The sequence below is a fragment of the Anabrus simplex genome, chromosome 1 (genome assembly GCF_040414725.1).
Source record: "Anabrus simplex isolate iqAnaSimp1 chromosome 1, ASM4041472v1, whole genome shotgun sequence".
Taxonomy (NCBI): Eukaryota; Metazoa; Arthropoda; class Insecta; order Orthoptera; family Tettigoniidae; genus Anabrus; species Anabrus simplex.
The window spans coordinates 238,401,177-238,422,569 of record NC_090265.1 but is presented as its reverse complement, the minus strand read 5'-3'; the positions used below and the strand labels follow the sequence as shown (position 1 = coordinate 238,422,569).

The 21,393-nt window shown below is 39.8% G+C and overlaps 1 protein-coding gene across 4 annotated transcripts in view; it reads left to right on the top strand.

The window, feature by feature from the left end:
* The window catches only part of LOC136886233 (diphthine methyltransferase), a 144,838-nt gene extending 132,320 nt beyond the window's left edge, over positions 1-12,518 (top strand). For all 4 annotated transcript variants that reach the window (XM_067158970.2, XM_067158989.2, XM_068231035.1 and 1 more), the window contains exons 3-4: positions 5,543-5,681; positions 12,089-12,518. In XM_067158970.2, the coding sequence (XP_067015071.2) occupies positions 5,543-5,681; positions 12,089-12,461 (512 nt within the window). In that variant the 3' untranslated portion in view covers positions 12,462-12,518. The remainder of the gene's footprint in view (positions 1-5,542; positions 5,682-12,088) is intronic.
* Positions 12,519-21,393: the final 8,875 nt, after the last annotated feature.

The following is a 21,393-nucleotide window of genomic DNA, read 5'->3' as shown; positions in this document are numbered from 1 at the left end:
ATAGTGAGCTTTAGTGTTACCCAGGGAAAACCTTATGGAGGTACCCACCTGACTGCTCCCAATAGTCACCCGCCACCTACAGGGTGTATAAAGCCCTGCAGACTCACACGTCACTCCCTAACCATGTGTTGTTGAGCGGGTGGAATGTCCCTTGTCAAGGGAGTGATGGCTGGGCCAACTTGCGGAAAGAAGTGAGAAACTTGAGATTCATTGGGGCGAACATTCAATAGGTCAACCAATGATCCCATAATATGTGTTAAGGAAGTAGGTGACTCCCAAATTGGCCGTATGCCCCAGGATGATGATGATACTCCTCTGTAGCACCACCAGAACCAGCAGGGTGGCACTACCCAGGGATGGACTTCCCCCTGCAGCATACGCCTGGCATAGCTTCACACTAGTATCCCGCTTCGGGGGAGCTTCCCACTCAGCAGTAGTCCGTATATTTTACGTCTGAACTCATCCCAAAGGAAGAGATGACCAACCACCCCCGCGGCAGAGGAGGAGACCCATAGAACTATGGCCTCGACCGCAGGGACCCCTTTCCACGTTTCCAGACCGGATCGAGTTGGCGGCCACCCAACCGCGGGACAAGCCCCGGAAAGTCACCTGCCTGCATCAAACCCTCCTGTTTAGTTCATCCCGAACAAAGAATGGGATTTTATCTGCACCCGGGTGGCCTTGCTCAAGGGCCGGACCCACAGGTTGGTACATGGGGCAAATACACGCAGGACTTGGGCGGATGACAGGGCCCACTTTGTACGCACAGTATCCACCTCCTTTGACCACAGGTGGACGTAACGACCTGGGGGGCAAACGGGGTGATACTTGAGCTGCCCCAGAGGCTTCTTCTCGGATACTAGATCATATTACATGTGATAAATATCATTTTTGATCCATATTGATGATATTTGATTGGAATAATAACAATAAATTAACTTATTGTTATTATTCCAATACTAGATCTTATACGCCCGACACCTCAAATGATGAGCAAATATCGTATGCTTCATCTTGCATACTAGGACATACATGCCCAACACCTCAAACGACGTGCCTCCCCAAGATCTATGTGTTGTAACCAAGGTTGAAATTTACAGAACACAACTTTTATTGCTTCACTTTATGATATTTACACAAATAACTGAAATTTATTTTGAAGCAAAAAGGAATATTGAATCTTGAGAAAAGTCTGTCTTTATACAATATGTACAGGTTTACAGTCTTTATATACACTTCTATCTTGAAAAGATAGTCTTTGTGAATTGACACGTTGATAGTCGAGAACTATCTGGCACACTAACATAAATGTCTTTGAGAGTCCTTGTTTGTTGAAGTGCCTGAATTCCTAAAAAGCAAGTTCAATTGATTGAAGAAATTCCACCTAGCGAAACTAAGGGAGCTTGCGTAAATTAGGGAATGAAAATGGCTTGTAAAAGAATTACGGAACATAGGCAGCGGAAACAGGTAAGGGAGCGGTGACCAGAGGTGAGACCTCGTACTGCCAGAAATTCAGTCCACCTGGTCGAAGCACATTTTCAAGAGGAGTAGCCTCCGTGCTCGACGTAGGGTGTATTCTGGAGCTGGACACCGGGGCAAGTGGGCAAGTGAGCAGGCAGGGAGCTCCTATTTATAGTACACTCGATGGTCAGGCACGCGCACTGAGGGCTGCGCGTCGAAGCTAGCAGAATGATACACAGGCGCGCGTGTAGCTGGCTGGAGGAGCGAGAAGGGGAGCGCCGGACATACAACACCCTCCCCTCCTAAATACGCCGGTACGGCGTGAAACGGCGGCGGCGCTGGCGGCGACTGCGATGCTGGGGTGGAGCTGCTGATGTCTCTGTTGTATTGTCCGGAGCTGGAACTGGGCGGAGTGGCGCTGTCTCGTCCTGAAAGGAACCCATTGTTATTAAATGATCTAAAGCTCGTTCAGCAATAGATTTATCTGGTGTAGCAATAGCATCAATAGCTGGACAGGGGCGGTAGCGCAGACGTATCTGATCTTGATGGCGGCAGATACGTTTCTCCGTAGTCTGTATCTCGTATAGACGATGACCCAAAGATCTGCAGATGACTCCAGGTATCCAGAGTGGGTTGGATTTGAATGTCCTGGTGTAGACCTTGTCGTTGAGGGAGAACTTCGTTGGTGAGGTCTTATGCTGGGCCGGAAGAGGCTGTAACAGAGAAAGTAAAGTTCTGTGAGGTCGTCCATGGAGCTTCTGTGCAGGAGTGATATTATCAGCGCCGGGTAGAGTTCTGTAGTTGTTTAAGAGTTGGAGCAAGGCTTGGTCTTTAGTTAAGCCTGAAGAGACAGCTTTCTTCATACTTCTTTTAAATGTTTGTACGAAGCGTTCAGCTTCACCATTAGATTGAGGGTGAAAAGGTGGAGCTAGGATATGACGAATGCCATTATGTGTACAAAAGTTCTGAAAAGCAGTAGCTGTAAATTGAGGTCCGTTGTCCGAAATGAGTACTTGCGGTAAGCCTTCTGTAGTAAAGATTTTCTGGAGAGCACGAATGGTAGCTTCGGTTGTAGTAGTCGAATGCATATCCACGACATATGGAAAGTTTGACAGTGAATCGATGACTATTAACCACATGGAATTGAGGAAAGGACCTGCGAAATCGATGTGAACTCGTTCCCATGGAGTAGTAGCAGGAGGCCATGAAGCAAGATCAGAAGACGGGGCGTTCTGATTCGTTTGACATTGCTCACAATGACGTATTAGCTTTTCGATGGCGGCATCAATACCGGGCCAGTAGCAGTATTGACGGGCGAGTTGCTTTGTTCTGGAGATACCCCAATGGCTTTGGTGTAATAATTCGAGAACTTGTTTCTGTAGGCTAAGTGGGATAACCACTCGGAAGATGGTGCCTGCTTCTAATAATACAACTCCGGCACGAGTCGTGAGACGATGCTGCATACGATGATAAGGTGCCAGGTGGGCAGGAAGTGTGCTCTGAAGAGGCCAACCGTTGCGTTTTACCTCGTCGCCATAGAGTTGGCAACTGGGGTCGAAGAATTGTAGGTTGTTGCGTTTTACCTCGTCGCCATAGAGTTGTGTTGTAACCAAGGTTGAAATTTACAGAACACAACTTTTATTGCTTCACTTTATGATATTTACACAAATAACTGAAATTTATTTTGAAGCAAAAAGGAATATTGAATCTTGAGAAAAGTCTGTCTTTATACAATATGTACAGGTTTACAGTCTTTATATACACTTCTATCTTGAAAAGATAGTCTTTGTGAATTGACACGTTGATAGTCGAGAACTATCTGGCACACTAACATAAATGTCTTTGAGAGTCCTTGTTTGTTGAAGTGCCTGAATTCCTAAAAAGCAAGTTCAATTGATTGAAGAAATTCCACCTAGCGAAACTAAGGGAGCTTGCGTAAATTAGGGAATGAAAATGGCTTGTAAAAGAATTACGGAACATAGGCAGCGGAAACAGGTAAGGGAGCGGTGACCAGAGGTGAGACCTCGTACTGCCAGAAATTCAGTCCACCTGGTCGAAGCACATTTTCAAGAGGAGTAGCCTCCGTGCTCGACGTAGGGTGTATTCTGGAGCTGGACACCGGGGCAAGTGGGCAAGTGAGCAGGCAGGGAGCTCCTATTTATAGTACACTCGATGGTCAGGCACGCGCACTGAGGGCTGCGCGTCGAAGCTAGCAGAATGATACACAGGCGCGCGTGTAGCTGGCTGGAGGAGCGAGAAGGGGAGCGCCGGACATACAACACTATGACCTGTTGAAGAGAGTCATAGTTACTCCCGCCGTTTACCTGCACTAGCTTGAATTTCTTCATGTTGACATTCAGAGCACTGGGCAGAAATCACATCAATCAACCCACCAACCTAACTAACAAACCCTCGTTGACCAGTTGAAACTGGCTAGAGACTGCCAGGAACTGAATTCGGGCCTCTTAAACTAAGGAATAGCAATAAAAAAGGCATATACCCAACACAGAAAGATTAGGAGGATAAAATAAGGTTTAGTTCCTGGTAAATTTCCTGGGAGTCTCTAGCCAGTTTCAACTTTCCACGAGGGTTTGTTAGTTAGGTTGGTGGGTTAAACTATGAACAACAAAGGTGAAAGATTGCAGCCTTGTCTAACCCCTGTAAGTACCTTGAACCAAGAACTCATTCTACCATCAATTCTCACTGCAGCCCAATTGTCAACATAATACCTTTGATGGATTTTAATAATCTACCCTTAATCCCCCAGTACGACAAACATCTTTTTCCTCAGTACACTGTCATATGTTTTCCCTAGATCCACGAAACATAAACATAGCTGTCTATTCCTCTTGTAACATATTTCAGTTACCTGGTGCATACTGAAAATCTGATCCTGACAGCCTCTCTGTGGTCTGAAACCATACTGGTTTTCATCCAACTTTCTCTCAACCACTGCTTGCACCCTCCCTTCTAAGATGCCAGTGAACACTTTGCCTGGTATACTGATCAATGAGATACCTTAGTAGTTGTTGCAATCCTTCAGTAGGTGCAATTACTGCTTTTGTCCAAGTCCAAAAATAATTGTATAGTCTAAGGGTTGAAAATATCCAGCCACCTTCAAGATGCCTTGAAGTTGCCAACGACTTTGGAAATGATGAGAGCCTTGTTCTTTAGCAATGGTTGAGAAATTGGTAGGTTTCTCAGATGTATGTTCAGGGACCACTCTGTTAATATATCTGTGGCGGAACACTCAGTCAGTCAAACTCTGGAAATCTCCTCGTTTGAAGGTCTGTATGCAGTATATATATTTAGTAGTTTCCTTTCTAACAATAAAAAGAGGTTAGTACCACTGATTAGTTTTTTAATTGTGCATTCATTAACTACACCGGTGATCCTGACATGATTTCTTCATTGTTTTAACTTTTTTCTTCGTCTGTCTATAGCACTCCATCCACTGCTTCAGTAAGATACCCTTTTGTTTTAATGTACCCTAAATTCTAGCATTTCAATTTCTAAAAGGCCATTTTTCATTCCCTTAACAACTATAACCTTCAGCCTTTTATTCAAAGTTAACCTTTTAGTCATTATCATGCCTCTAGAAACATGTCGCAAGTCTATTGAAGATAAGATATCGTTATCTCAGAGATGCACTGAACAACAGCCATAACAAAGAAATGCCCGCATTCCAGTCATTTATCAAAACAGCGATAATTCAATCAGGAGAAATAAATCCCTTTCTACTTTCTTCCAAGAAGGCCATGGAAATGAATTCCAGTTGAATTTAAATTGGAATTTATATAATAAATCATACTTAATATGTTGTGATGTAGCAGATACATAATTTTGGAATTAATAATAATATACTGTATTTATTTTTGTATAAATTTAATGTGTATATAAATGGTATATCAATCAATCAATCAATCAATCAATCAATCAATCAATCTATCTATCAATAAATCAATCAATCAATCAGTCGATCAATCAATCAATCACCACTGACCTGCTTTTAGAGCTGTTGCCCAGGTGGCAGATTCCCTGTGAGTTGTTTATCAGAACTAATGAACTTGTAATTTTGTAGGTGGTGATGACTGCAAACTGCATGCATTTGATCTACGATATGATTCTGACAGCCCTGTTATGACTAGCAAAGCACATGAGATGGGTGTAACAAGCATACACTGCAATGTTGTTCATGAGAACATTATGATTTCAGGAAGGTAAGTTCATAAATGAATGAAATCTTTGGTATATCCAAAGTTATTTTGGTGTTTTATAGACATGTCCACGTAGATTAAAATTTCGGTCTTCACTCTTTGAGAACTATTTTTGTCTTGGCCCAGTGACCTCGATGTTAAGTTACTTTAAATCCCAATAATCATCATCATCATCATCATCATCATCATCATCATCATCATCTTCATTATTTTGCCTTGTTTTCCTTTAGGTTGCCTAAATAACACTAGTCAATAAGATTGAAATAGTCTCAGTCATCCAACATAAACTACCTCATTCTAAATGTTTCTAATGCAGAATACTAAACTGCCAGGTCTACCACAAAATCAAGCAGACTTCTTACAGTTTCACTTCACACTATGAATCTTCTTTGCACCTTAACCAAGATCATCTACCAGTTTCATGAAGAGTCTTCCCACCGAGCTTGATAGCTGCAGTCACTTAAGTGCGGCCAGTATCCAGTAATCGGGGGATAGTGGGTTCGAGCCCCACTGTCGACAGCCCTGAAGATGGTTTTCCGTGGTTTCCCATTTTCACACCAGGCAAATGCCGGGGCTGTACCTTAATTAAGGCCACGGCCGCTTCCTTCAACTTCCTAGGCCTTTCCTATCCCATCGTCGCCATAAGACATATCTGTGCAGTGCGACGTAAAGCAAAAAAAAAAAAAAAGTCTTCCCAGCCTTCTGCATTGTATAGAGATATTGGTAGTACCAGAATATCACCTGAAAAAATGTTGCAAGCCCCATTATTCACATCCAGGTCCACCAAAACAAATTTGAACTGTTGTTTCACAGACAACATTCTAAAACATTTACCTTTGTCTTCCCTCACCATCAGTTTGAGAGACTGCAAGATTTGACATCTTCTAGTGCTTAAATCCAGGGAAACATTTGTCCTCATTATCCACTTCCACATATCTTTTTTTCTTTTCTTCTTTTCTAAACAGTGTCCTTGTAACATTATTAACAGAAGAGTGACTTTCCTTCTTGTTCATGTAATGAAATTCATTTTTAACATCTGCATTGACGTAAATACTCTAATCAATAATTGAGAAGGGTCCATCCTTTTCAATACCAGTTATTGTATTATCTTTAAAAGACATACACTTTTCAGCTAATTTATATTAAAAGTACATGTTTCATCCCTCATTAGGAAGATGCATATTCCAAAATAAGCAAGTACTTATCAAGTAAAGACTGTAAAATTTAAAAAGTTTGAAACATTGTGTGTATGTAACATTATTATCTTCCTTGTTCTACTTTTTAATGGACTGCCAGGTCTTATGCTAATGGTATTTCAGTTTATAAAAGATGATGTAATATGATGACATTTAAAGTTTGAATTAAAATATCTTCTTGGAAGTTGTTTGTACTTAAAATTATTGTCCTGATAAATTTTTGATGGGTTTGTTATTGTAATCATCCTAGCAAAGGAAACTCCTCTCAGTAGTGTTTGACTGCTGTACAGATGCAAAGTTTACCAGTTGAAATATGTATTGAGGAGTTTTTCTGTTGGTACCTTTAGAACAGTGAACACACAAACAAATTCTTCAAGTTCAATCGGCAAACTATGCATCTATACAACAGTCAAATAATATTGAGAGGAGTTTCCCTTGCTAGGATAATAACAACAACAAACCCATCAAAAACTCAACCAGACAATAATATTAAGTATAAACAAACAACTTCCAAGAAGAGATTTTAATTCAAATTTGAAATGCCATTATATTACATCACCTTTTATAAACTGAAATACCATTAGCACAAGATGTACTATGCAAGAATGGTGTATTAAAAAGTAGAACAAGGAAGACAATAGTGTTACATATGCACAATGTCTTAAACTTTTTAATGGATTTTAAAGTATTTACTTGTTATGTATTTGCCAGTGTATTTTGAAATATGTATCTTCTACAAGCTGAAGATGACCCCAACGAGGGATGAAACGTGTACTTTTAATATAAATTAGTTGAAAAGTGTATCTTTTAAATTATTGATTTCCTTCTCTTCTCAACCTATGAAGGTTGATCCATATACGGCGTCACTAATAGTAAAAGGAGCCTCAATGTATTCGTTTACAAAAAAAAAAAAAAAAAAAAAAAAAATGGACAAATGTGATGTTCTTTCAAGTGATTTCTAAACTAGCATCTTATTGTTTTCATCTGTTCCTTTAACTTTTAAGTATGATATGGCAATAATAATTATTTGCATACAGTAATGTAGAGGTTACAATAACGTAAATTCCACTTGCTCCAACAAATAAGTATTATGTCCACAAATGTCCCTACTCCTTGGTAATTATTGTCTTAAGAGGAAGTACAACTAGGCAACCATTCCCTCTTAACACTAATCAGAAGACATTCAATCCAGCAAGGAATGAAGTTATCAGCAAAATAAGGGAAAAACGATGAATGGCATAGAAAGTCCCTGAGCCTCGTAAACCTAATACCATCAGGGTCAGAAAAGAACAGGAGTTGACTAGGTGAGGACAGGTAGGAAAGATGAAAGTGAAGAGCGTGGCACAAGTAAGTGAAAACAATATCAGTCTCAGTGGCATTTCTTTGCCAAACCATGCTCCCAAGTTGGGAGCCCTGTGGTGTTAGCCCATCATTTGCCTTTCACAACAGGCAGGGAATATGATGGATGTATTCTATGTCCCCACCCCCAGGAGGCAAAAAAGAAACAAAAAACCATGACACTAAAGCCCTAATGGGCCTTGGCCTGAAGGCCTGCAGATTACGAAGTGATATGTGATCATATTTCTATAGAACACTTTCCCACCTTGTGTTTTATAGAAATTTGAATATAAGTCAATACGGACAAGATTAACCAACATGGTTAAAATAATCAATTCTGATATGTGATCAGCACAGAAAATCCTCTCAGTCATTATTCGGGGCCACTGTTTCACTGTCGGGTAGCTCTTCAATTGTTCTCTCATAGGCTGAGTAGACTTCAGACCAGCCCTTAGACCCATATAAAAATCCCTCAACTGGCTTGGAATCGACCCCAAGGACTCTGGGTAAGAGGCAGTGACACTGCCCTAGACAGCAGGCCCACAGCGGGCCCTAGTCCTTCACTTGAATTGGCCATGTTGATAATTTACACTACATTGTTTCTAAGTTGTTCACACTGTACATTCAATAATATTAATAATTGTATCTTATAAATATGAGACACATTGTTACTGGATTTCTGTTTTGAGGTTTCCAAGCATTGTTTATTTATTTATTTATTTATCATGCCTTTGTAGGTGGCGAAGTTAGGGCTCTTGGCCCTCTCTTACACTTAACCTTGTTTTCTTCACTCAGATACTCAAAGTTGAATCATGATGATGAATGTTCCAAATAGGTAGCTTGAGTTTAAAAAGTAGAAGGGCAGTGTTTTCTCTCAAAAACTTGAGCATGGTGTAATATCCTAGATAAGCTATTCTCACATTTGTCAGTTCTGCAGACCTCCTCAGAGTGATAATGGGTAAGTTAGGTATTGGGATGAGTGTTAAGTGAATATAAGTAGTCACAGTTCTGTTATATTTAATAAAATTCATTCCATTGTATATTTAAAGTTTCAAATGCTAAACTAAACGAATAATAGCAGTTCATAGAAAGCAAGAGCTTAACTGTTTCCTAATGCAATTTTTTCAATAATACTTCTTGTTTGTTCAATTTCTTCACCTTTCATTTTTTTAATATCAACTGACTTACTAGAATGATCTGTATGTCTGTTTTTAGATGTAGCTAACAGCTTGCATTTGGGAGATAGTGAGTTCGAACCCTACTGTCAACAGCCCTGAAGATGGTTTTCCATGGTTTCCCATTTTCACACCAGGCAAACAACACACAAACATATAGATTTTAGCTAGACAATGTTCAATCAATCAATACTGATCTGCATTTAGGGCAGTCGCCCAGGTGGCAGATTCCCTATCTGTTGCTTTCCTAGCCTTTTCCGAAATGATTTCAAAGAAATTGGAAATTTATTGAACATCTCCCTTGGTAAGTTATTCCAATCCCTAACTCCCCTTCCTATAAATGAATATTTGCCCCAGTTTGTCCTCTTGAATTCCAACTTTATCTTCATATTGTGATCTTTCCTACTTTTATAGACGCCATTCAAACCTATTCGTCTACTAATGTCATTCCACACCATCTCTCCGCTGACAGCTCGGAACATACCACTTAGTTGAGCAGCTCTTCTTCTTTCTCTCAATTCTTCCCAACCCAAACATTGCAACATTTTTGTAACGCTACTCTTTTGTCGGAAATCGCCCAGAACAAATCGAGCTGCTTTTCTTTGGATTTTTTCCAGTTCTTGAATCAGGTAATCCTCGTGAGGGTCCCATACACTGGAACCATACTCTAGTTGGGGTCTTACCAGAGACTTATATGCACTCTCCTTTACATCCTTACTACAACCCCTAAACACCCTCATAACCATGTGCAGAGATCGGTACCCTTTATTTACAATCCCATTTATGTGATTACCCCAGTGAAGATCTTTCCTTATATTAACACCTAGATACTTACAATGATCCCCCAAAGGAACTTTCACCCCATCTACGCAGTAGTTAAAACTGAGAGGACTTTTCCTATTTGTGAAACTCACAACCTGACTTTTAGCCCCGTTTATCAACATACCATTGCCTGCTGTCCATCTCACAATATTTTCGAGGTCACGTTGCAGTTGCTGACAATCTTGTAACTTATTTATCACTTTATAGAGAATAACATCATCCGCAAAAAGCCTTATCTCCGATTCCACTCCTTTACTCATATCATTTATATATATAAGAAAACATAAAGGTCCGATAACACTGCCCTGAGGAACTCCCCTCTCAACTATTACAGGGTCAGACAAAGCTTCACCTACTCTAACTCTCTGAGATCTATTTTCTAGAAATATAGCAACCCATTTAGTCACTCTTTTGTCTAGTCCAATTGCACTCATTTTTGCCAGTAGTCTCCCATGATCCACCCTATCAAATGCTTTAGACAGGTCAATCGCGATACAGTCCATTTGACCTCCAGAATCCAAGATATCTGCTATATCTTGCTGGAATCCTACAAGTTGAGCTTCAGTGGAATAACCTTTCCTAAAACCGAATTGCCTTCTATCGAACCAGTTATTAATTTCACAAACATGTCTAATATAATCAGAAAGAATGCCTTCCCAAAGCTTACATACAATGCATGTCAAACTTACTGGCCTGTAATTTTCAGCTTTATGTCTATCACCCTTTCCTTTATACACAGGAGCTACTATAGCAACTCTCCATTCATCTGGTATAGCTCCTTCGGTCAAACAATAATCAAATAAGTACTTCAGATATGGTACTATATCCCAACCCAGGTTACAGGTGAACGTGTTATGAAAATACAACAACACCACTATATCACTTACAAAGAATGAAACAGGGTGAATTATTTCTGAGCAGCAGTTTCCATAAAAACCAGGAGAAAACCGTGAACCGGACGGGGCACCGGGACAGAGCTTCCAAACCAGTATGGTCCCGGCTAAACCGGGATGTATGGTAACCCTAATAAGCCCTATCTGTCGGTGCGACATAAAGCAAATTGTAAAAAAATTCTTTTTTAAGAAGCCAATGAAGTTCAATAGGTTTTATTAATATTAGCGTGATTTTTTTTCATCCATATTTTTATTAATTTTTAAGCCAACAATAATTAAAACAAAACATAAAATGTTTGTGATATTTGCATTTAAATTCAGTCTTACACTGATTTATAACTTATGAAGGTTGTCAAGCAAAGCAAAGCAAAGACATCTCCGTACAGGCCATGAAGGCCCTTGGAGGGGTGGAAGGTAAAGGCTTCCACTATCCGTAACCTTGGCACTTGATGGGGTAGAGTAGTTAGCTCTACGCACGGCCGCCTTTGCCCCCAGTAATTAACCTGGTACTCATTTTTGGTGTACGCTGAGTGAATCTCAGGGCCATGTGCACCTCCGGAAGTGGAAATCTTGTTTCTTAAATTTTACGACTTCCTTATGGGGATTCGAACCCACGTCCTTCCGGGCGAACCGAGCACGCCTTTACCGCCTCGGCCAGGCAGCCCTGTTATGAAGGTTGTCAACAATAACAAAATGAATGCATTTTTACCAACAATAATGTAATGAATTTATTACTGATGCACTTTTGACATTATTGCTATATAAAAATCCTTCTGAAAGAAGAAATTTCCCTATCGAGAATATTCATTCACAGACCCTCGATAAGAGCTTTGGGGGCCCCTGGAGGTCTGGAGACCACACTTTGAGAACTACTGTCCTAGAAGATTTGAACAATGTTTGTATATTATTGCTAATATAACAAATTTTAAATAAAAATGTTTAATTTAATGTTTAAAATTGTAATGTATTTATTTTATTTATTGTAGTTATGATGAAAAGCTTCGTGTTTGGGATACAAGATCTATGAAGCAACCACTGAGTGTAAGGTCCTTAACAGGTGGTATTTGGCGACTTAAGTGGGATCCTCACCACTGGCAACATGTTTTAGCTGCTTGTATGCATGGTGGGTTCTGTGTGATCAACTGCCCCAGCAATTCAGATTGTCCCAACATTGTGACAGAGTATAAAGAACATAGTAGTCTTGCTTATGGTTCAGATTGGTGTCACATGGAAGGCACACAAGTCAGAGCAATTTTAGGAAACAAAGTGAAACATAAATCGGCCAGTAATGACACTTACGTTATTGCTACTTGCTCTTTTTATGACCACAAATTGTGTGTCTCTATTTTGAATACTTAATAATAGGCAACAGAATTTGTAGATGTAAAATGTCTCTCAGGATAAAAAATATATTGTTTCCTAAATTCTGTTTTTGTATTTTTTGATCTTAAATATATACAAGATCCTTTTTCGTGTAGTCCTTAGTCCTTATATTCCTCCCTGTCGTATCTTAAGTATTATACACTGTTGTTCTTATAAGCATCTACTTTTATTCCTAAAGAGATCTCAGAATATATATGTAGTCTGTAATATAGCTTACTGAAATAAAGAGGTGGGTTAAGAATTAACTTCTCCGACAAGTGGAAATAGAGGAGATTAAGACAGTATAGAACATTCAGGCATTACAGTAGTAAATTGGACATAACGTCCCTTTCTTCATCATACATAGTCCTTCTCATGCATAGCATGCTTGCCAATTTTCTGCAAATATGAATGTTGGTTGTTAAAATACAGTATATTAATATAGTCATGACAGAAATATTAATGCAATACAGTGTTTTTTTAAATATATGGATCTGTATAAGTGCAAATTCAAACGAAAAATTATTAATGATTAATATTAATATGTTGTTATTGGAATATATATGGGATAATTGGCCTACGTAGAGATATCATGTAAAACAGTTCCCTAATGAACAGTATGTTCCAAGACATATCACGAAGATTTGTCGTAACAACTTAGAGGATTACAAGTAATATATGACATGTTTAGCTCATATTGTCAAGTTTGAACAGTTTAAAAATATTAACATTAAAAGATCCACCTGTATAATACTTACAAAAAAATTTATTCTTAAAACAAAGTTAAAGGTACAAGTTTTGTCGCTCTTGGGGACATCTTCAGCCTAATGAAGAATGAAAGTTAAATACTAAAAGGTGTTATAGACATGCTATAGGCTTTTGGGCTTATGCCATGTCAAGAAAATAAGTTGAAATTCTTTAGGATTTGTAGAAAACTTAGATCTTCAGAAGCCTTTGAGAAGCCTTTCTCGTGGACAGTTGAGATTTTCTTCTGAAGATGCAGAGCAAAGTTCTCTGCGAAACGTAAAGAATTTCATCTTATTTTCTTGACACGGCATAAGCCCAAAAGCCTGTATCATGTCTATAAATATGGACTGTAAAAGCATCAATGGCAACAAAAAAGGTGTTACATACATATAAATCAATCACTACTGATCTACATTTAGGGCAGTTGCCCAGGTGGCAGATTCCCTATCTGTTGTTTTCCTAGCCTATTCTTAAATGATTGCAAAGAAATTGGAAATTTATTGAATTTCTCCCTTGATAAGTTATTCCTATCCCTAACTCCCCTTCCTATAAACAAATATTTACCCCAATTTGTCCTCTTAAATTCCAGCTTTATCTCCATATTGTGATCTTTCCTACTTTTAAAGACACCACTCAAACTTATTCGTCTACTGATGTCATTCCATCCCATCTCTTCACTGACAGTTCGTCTCATTTCTTTCAAGTCTTCCCAGCACAAACTTTGTAACATTTTTGTAACGCTACTCTTTTGTCGGAAATCACCCAGAACAAATAGCGCTGCTTTTCTTTGGATTTTTTTCAGTTCTTGAATCAAGTAATCCTGGTGAGGGTTCCATACATTGGAACCATACTCTAGTTGGGGACTTACCAGAGACTTTATGCCCTTTCCTTTACATCCTTACTACAACCCCTAAATACTCTCATAACCATGTGCAGGGATCTGTACCCTTTATTTACAATCATATTTATGTGATTACCACAATGAAGATCTTTCCTCATATTAACACCTAGGTACTTACAATGATCCCCAAATGGAACTTTCACGCCATCAATGCAGTAATTAAAACTGAGAGGAATTTTCTTATTTGTGAAACTCACAACCTGACCTTTAACCCCGTTTATCACGATACCATTGCCTACTATCCATCTCAAAACAATATCAGGCACTGTGGTTTCAAATGCCCAAAGTAAAATGGAGAATAGCTTGACGATCCAGTAATTTTCCTCGGTCGTGGGAAAGTAAGTATATAGATAAATATAATACAATTCAATATAATTGAATAAGTAATTGTGCTCCTATAGAATTCTAAGTATATAGATAAATATAATATAATTATTGTATTGAATGCGTCGCGCTGATCACCGGGAGCTGGCAAGTTGCTTCAATGGATCTACTCATCTTCAACTCCTGCACGATTATGGATCTTCGTACGTGTTCGATTGTGATGTGACTTTATGCCTGACAGTATTTAAAAACTGGCTCATTTAACCGTTCTCCGCTATTCGTAAACATTGTGGGACTTTGCCTAGTGCTGCGTGTGCTATGCTACCGCTCAGAGAATTGCGCACTGTTTTCTTTTGAGTGATTTGCATTTTACTTCTTCTAAATTTTACAGTGTCTACCCCCATTTCATTTTTATATTGCCTCTTCTACTGATCCTATGCATTGTTTTTCGTCTTAATCAGCTGACAATGACCTGGACTAGGGTCGAAACCGGTACCATTTCTACCAATTATTAAATGGGAATGTAATTCACTACATTTCTTATTTTTTTGTATTGAATAGGTTGAATCTCTTTATCAATTATTTCAATTTTAACTAGAGTGCATAACACTCGTAGGGAACTGGATTCAGTCTCCTGAGAGTTGTTTCGTGTACATCTGCTGTTAAGCAACACTCTCTCTCGGGAATTGTGGTTGGCTTTCGATCGCATTACTGCTGTACAGTTTGAACAAAAATTCAACCAGGTGTCATTCAGACAGAAATCGAAGTTCCTCCGGCTAGCTCAGAAACAGGCGGTCTCTTGCATGAAACCGGTTCCTAGTAAAACTGTCATCAATCTTTCCAAGAAATCCTTGGACAAGAACCAAACGGCAGTTCTAGCTAGGGGTCTTAATTTCCCTGTCCGCTCCCTCTGAAATTCCCACTGAGGAGTTAATTACTTCCATTGAGGCAGCCATCCACAAACTACCTACAGATGAGGCTGAGGTGTTACGACAGAAATGTGTGAGATTCATAAGGTCCGCTGTTGTACTCGCGCCCAAATTAACAAGAGGCGAAAGGAGAGCTCTGAAGGAACTTAGAGATGATTCTGAACTGACCATTCTCTCATCTGATAAGGGTAATGCAACAGTGGTTATGGACACTGACGAGTACAAGCATAAGATCTCGGCTATATTGTCAGAGCCTGTTTACAGACTGAGCTCACGTGACCCCACCACTCGTGTGTCCAACGCCATTTTGAAGCTCTTAAGGCAATCTTCAATTCCAAAAGAGGAGGCTAAACATCTGTCCCCGGGGGATGCAGTGCCACCTAGATTATATGGACTGCCTAAGATCCATAAAAAAAGATGTTCCCCTCAGACCTATTGTTAGTGCGATTTTTCCTATGTATGGTCTGGACAGAAGGTCCTGAGAAACTTCATCTATTTCTAAACCACCTAAATCAGCAACATCCGTCAATAAAATTCACTATGGAGATGGAGTCAGACAGATGCCTTCCTTTCTTGGATGTTCTGGTAAGCAAGAAACCGGACGGCTCCTTAGGACATACCATCTATCGTAAGCCTACCCGCACAAATTGCTATCTTCATGCAGATTCTCACCACCATCCAGCACAAAAACAATGCATTCTCACGACACTCGCCAAGAGGGCGAGACGAATTTGTGAGCCATCACATATCCATGTGGAGATGGACACGCTCAAAGTGCGTTCAGGGGTAATGGTTACAGCGATTTGCAGATTCATAGAGCCCTACATCCCAGAGAAATGACCAAGCAAAGCTCATAGAAGGAAGAAGTGAAGGGAACTGCCTACTTGCCTTACATTCACAACACCACAGATCGAATTGCCAAGGTCCTCCGCAAACACAATTTAAAAACCGTGTTTGGCACTGCCACTAAAATTGCTCGGTCAGCTTCCGCTTCGAACGCTAGTGTTGTGCCACATCCTGGGGGCCATCTGGTGGCGAATGAACATACCATTACCACTTGTATTATAATCTCCAAATTTTAAAGTGTCATTGTTTTAGGAAGCATTTCTCATGGTCAGTTGAGATTTCTTCTGAGGACGCAGAGCATAGTTTTCTGCAAAACGTTAAGAATTTCACCTTATTTTCTTGACACGGCATAAGCCTAAAAGCCTATACAGTATCATGTCTATAAGTACAGTCCGTAAAAGCAATAATGGCAACATCTATATCATCTGATGGCCAGGCAGGCATCAATTTTTGGAAATGAGACAAAGTCTCTCATAGTGCACTAGCCATGCGACTTGGTGGGTGTGCTATTTACCAACTGATGAGCCCAACTTAGCACACTGGGGCAAAACGCTGACAACCAGGAATGAATTAGCTGGAAAATTTATAATGTTCAATAACAGATCATTTATATTGGTACTTTCATAGGTAGACCTTCTTGCTGATATACTGTGTTGTTAAAAGAAAAATAATGATTGGATAAAACAAACTTCAGGATTGTTCTAAACTCATCAATTTCATGTCTATCTAGTTTACTGTGTTTAATTCAAAATAATCTTCTTTTAATTTTAAGGGTACCAGGCAAACGTTTTTCTTTGACTTGCTTCATATTTCTTTGCAATACATGCTCCACGTATGAGATAATGTGATTGCAAAACACAGAAAAGTTTCTTTTGTTCTGGAATACTGTTAGAATTTTGAAGGTAATGCTTTTCTAGGAAATTGAATTTTAAGTACATTTGCTGATTCCACTGTTTGATAGGACTAACCGTTTAAGAAGGGTATTTATTTTTAAGGGTCCCGGACATACATTTTCCTATGATTTGCTTCACATTTTATTTCCCCACATGGCCCCCTTAAGGTACACTGTAATAGTAAGTAGCCTGTATGTTAACCAAAGGTTCCTGTTGTATACTTGCCAAATTTGAACACGGTCTGGCAAGTAGTTTTACGTGAAAGAAACTGACAAAAGAGACCAAGGATAAAGCCTACACCAAAACACAACAAAACTTTTTTTCTTCTCGAAAACTATTTGAGATTCAAAGAAAATTCATATAAACTCTTTTCTGGGAAAACAAATTTCAAGTGCACAAGGTGCTCTCCATTGTTCAATAGGACTAACCGTTTAGGCAGTGTATTCAATACTTAGGATCCCAAGCATTCATTTTCCTCTTGACTTGCTTTACGTTTTCTTTCGGTACATAGTGATAGTAAGTAGCCCTATATGTTAACCAGCTATAAGTTATCAGCTATAAGCTTACCAAATTTGAACTACTATAGGTCAAATAATTTTTATGTGAAGAAAAAAAAACACATACAGGCAAGTCAAGGCTTCCACTACTCGTAACCTTGGCATTAACCTCGGCAAACTTACAAACTTTCAGAATTATTATTGCTGTCATATTTTCCTTCACTTATGGTTCTTGTGAGAACCCTTTGATATTACTTGAAAATTGTATGACAGATGCCTTGAGGTTCCACCTATTCAATACAACTTGTAATCATATAGATTACATATACTTTATTTTTCATATTTATTTTCTTATAGTAAAAACATGGGACATGTTTCATCTCATATTTGAGATATCTTCAGCCATAAAAAGTCGTTAAGATTAAAATGCGACAAGACTGGCCGCTGAGAATATTCTTATTATACATTTAAACTTTTAATTTTTTTTGTAAAGTTTTTCTTCATCCTGTAGAGAAAAGTCCTTCTCATTTATTAATTCAAAAAAACAATGTTAACCATATATATATACAGTATAATCTAAAACACTTTAAGAAACACACTTTGTTCTTCTGTTGGAAACAGGACTAGAGTTTATGTAAAATTGGGCTTGTTTTTGTAAGTAACTCTTCAATAGACTGGGAGGACCGCAAAGCCCGAACAATCCCTTCAAAGAGACCTGAACGACGGACTGACTAAAGTGATCCTATGTGGTCATAAAAGAAGAAGAAGAAGAAGACATGATATAGGCTTTTGTGCTTATGCCGTGTCAAGAAAATAAGGTGAAATTCTTCTCAAGAAGCCTTTCTCGAGGACAGTCGAGATTTTCTTCTGATGACGCGGAGCAAAGTTCTCTGCAAAACGTAAAGAATTTCACCTTATTTTCTTGACACGGCATAAGCCCAGAAGCCTATATCATGTCTATAAGTACGGGTCGTGAAAGCATCAATAGCAACTCTTCAATATTTAGTGATTATACAAACTGTTGTTTTTTGTTGTAGCCTTATTTCAAACTGTATGTAAGAGGGGACTTCTCAAGGTGTATTGTAAACCAATACAGACCTAGTATTCCATTTCAAAAATCTCAGTAGATATATGGTATTTAGATTTATCCCTCTCTACCGTTCCACAGTTGACTACACTTGCCCAGACTTGCTGGCTGCTGCTGTTCGTCTCTTATTATAATTGTGTTTCTTTTCTTTTTTTTTTTTTTTTTTTTTTTTTGCTGGTGGCTTTACATCGCGTCGACACAGATAGGTCTTATGGCGATGTTATCTGTGTTTCTCATTGAGCAGCAAAACCTGACTGAAGTTTATAATATGCAACCCTTTGATATTCTAGGATGATACATAGCTTATGTTACCCAGAATGATATATTTCAAATGATGAAAGAAATTTCAAAATCAGTCCAGTAGTTTCTGATATTATCCGTTGCAAGCAAACAAAATTACGGTCACCTTTTATACATTAGTATAGATATAATACACTGACTGACAGAGCAAATGCAACACCAAGAAGGAGTGGTTCGAAAGGGATGAAAGTTGGGGAAAAAGCAGAGACGGCACGGATGAATAATTGATGTTTATTTCAAACCGATATGCAGGTTACACAATGCGCACGGCATCGACTCAGTAGGATGTAGGACCACCGCGAGCGGCGATGCACGCAGAAACACGTCGAGGTACAGAGTCAATAAGAGTGCAGATGGTGTCCTGAGGGATGGTTCTCCATTCTCTGTCAACCATTTGCCACAGTTGGTCGTCCGTACGAGGCTGGGGCAGAGTTTGCAAACGGCGTCCAATGAGATCCCACACGTGTTCGATTGGTGAGAGATCCGGAGAGTACGCTGGCCACGGAAGCATCTGTACACCTCGTAGAGCCAGTTGGGAGATGCGAGCAGTGTGTGGGCGGGCATTATCCTGCTGAAACAGAGCATTGGGCAGCCCCTGAAGGTACGGGAGTGCCACCGGCCGCAGCACATGCTGCACGTAGCGGTGGGCATTTAACGTGCCTTGAATACGCACTAGAGGTGACGTGGAATCATACGCAATAGCGCCCCAAACCATGATGCCGCGTTGTCTAGCGGTAGGGCGCTCCACAGTTGCTGCCGGATTTGACCTTTCTCCACGCCGACGCCACACTCGTCTGCGGTGACTATCACTGACAGAACAGAAGCGTGACTCATCGGAGAACACGACGTTCCGCCATTCCCTCATCCAAGTCGCTCTAGCCCGGCACCATGCCAGGCGTGCACGTCTATGCTGTGGAGTCAATGGTAGTCTTCTGAGCGGACGCCGGGAGTGCAGGCCTCCTTCAACCAATCGACGGGAAATTGATCTGGTCGATATTGGAACAGCCAGGGTGTCTTGCACATGCTGAAGAATGGCGGTTGACGTGGCGTGCGGGGTGCCACCGCTTGGCAGCGGATGCGCCGATCCTCGCGTGCTGACGTCACTCGGACTGCGCCTGGACCCCTCGCACGTGCCACATGTCCCTGCGCCAACCATCTTTGTCACAGGCGCTGCACCGTGGACACATCCCTATGGGTATCGGCTGCGATTTGACGAAGCGACCAACCTGCCCTTCTCAGCTTGATCACCATACCCCTCGTAAAGTCGTCTGCTGGAAATGCCTCCGTTGACGGCGGCCTGGCATTCTTAGCTATACACGTGTCCTGTGGCACACGACAACACGTTCTACAATGACTGTCGGCTGAGAAATCACGGTACGAAGTGGGCCATTCGCCAACGCCGTGTCCCATTTATCGTTCGCTACGTGCGCAGCACAGCGGCGCATTTCACATCATGAGCATACCTCAGTGACGTCAGTCTACCCTGCAATTGGTATAAAGTTCTGACCACTCCTTCTTGGTGTTGCATTTGCTCTGTCAGTCAGTGTATATATGTGATCAAAAATAATTTGAACAGTTGTTAATTGAAAACTTATTCTGAAATTTGTAGTAAAGTTCGTTCTTGTGTTCAAGAGTTCATACAGTAGTTCAAACAACAAAGCAGAAAGATGTGGAATGGATACTCAAAATAAGAACTGTTTCATAGGTTCATGCAGGGAAAAAGGCTGCTGTACTAAGAACATCCTCGACTACTTTTAGAAAAATAATAAAGGTGTTCTTTAATCCACCTAATCAATGCTTTATTTCCACTTAAAGTGGTTACATAAACACAATAACACTTATTTGGGACATGTTTCGCCCTTAATTTAGGGCATCTTCAGCCTAAAATAATTTTCAAAAATACATATAATATTACAAATTCCGTAGGTTCATGCAGGGAAAAAGGCTGCTGTACTAAGAAGAACATCCTCGGCTACTAAATCTTTTAGCTTCTATTTGTAATATTATATGTATTTTTGAAGATTATTTTAGGCTGAAGATGCGAAGGGCGAAACATGTCCCAAATAAGTGTTATTGTGTTTATGTAACCACTTTAAATGGAAATAACGTATTGAATAGGTGGATTAATGAACACCTCTATTATTTTTGAACTGTAGATTTTCAATACGGACCAATAATGAGGTTTATAACATGTAATACTTTTAGAAAACCATGAATCGCCGTCGTTTAATTAGTGAAAGAGCAAAAGTAACAGGTTGTTTTAAAAGAATAAATTATTCCATATGGATTGAAAACACAGAGGACCTTTGTAAACTCCCTCTAAGAAGAGGCAAGAAAGAGAAAGACACTATAGAATTTATACCACCTGAATCAACTGCTCCTACCAATATTTTGTTCTGCAACCC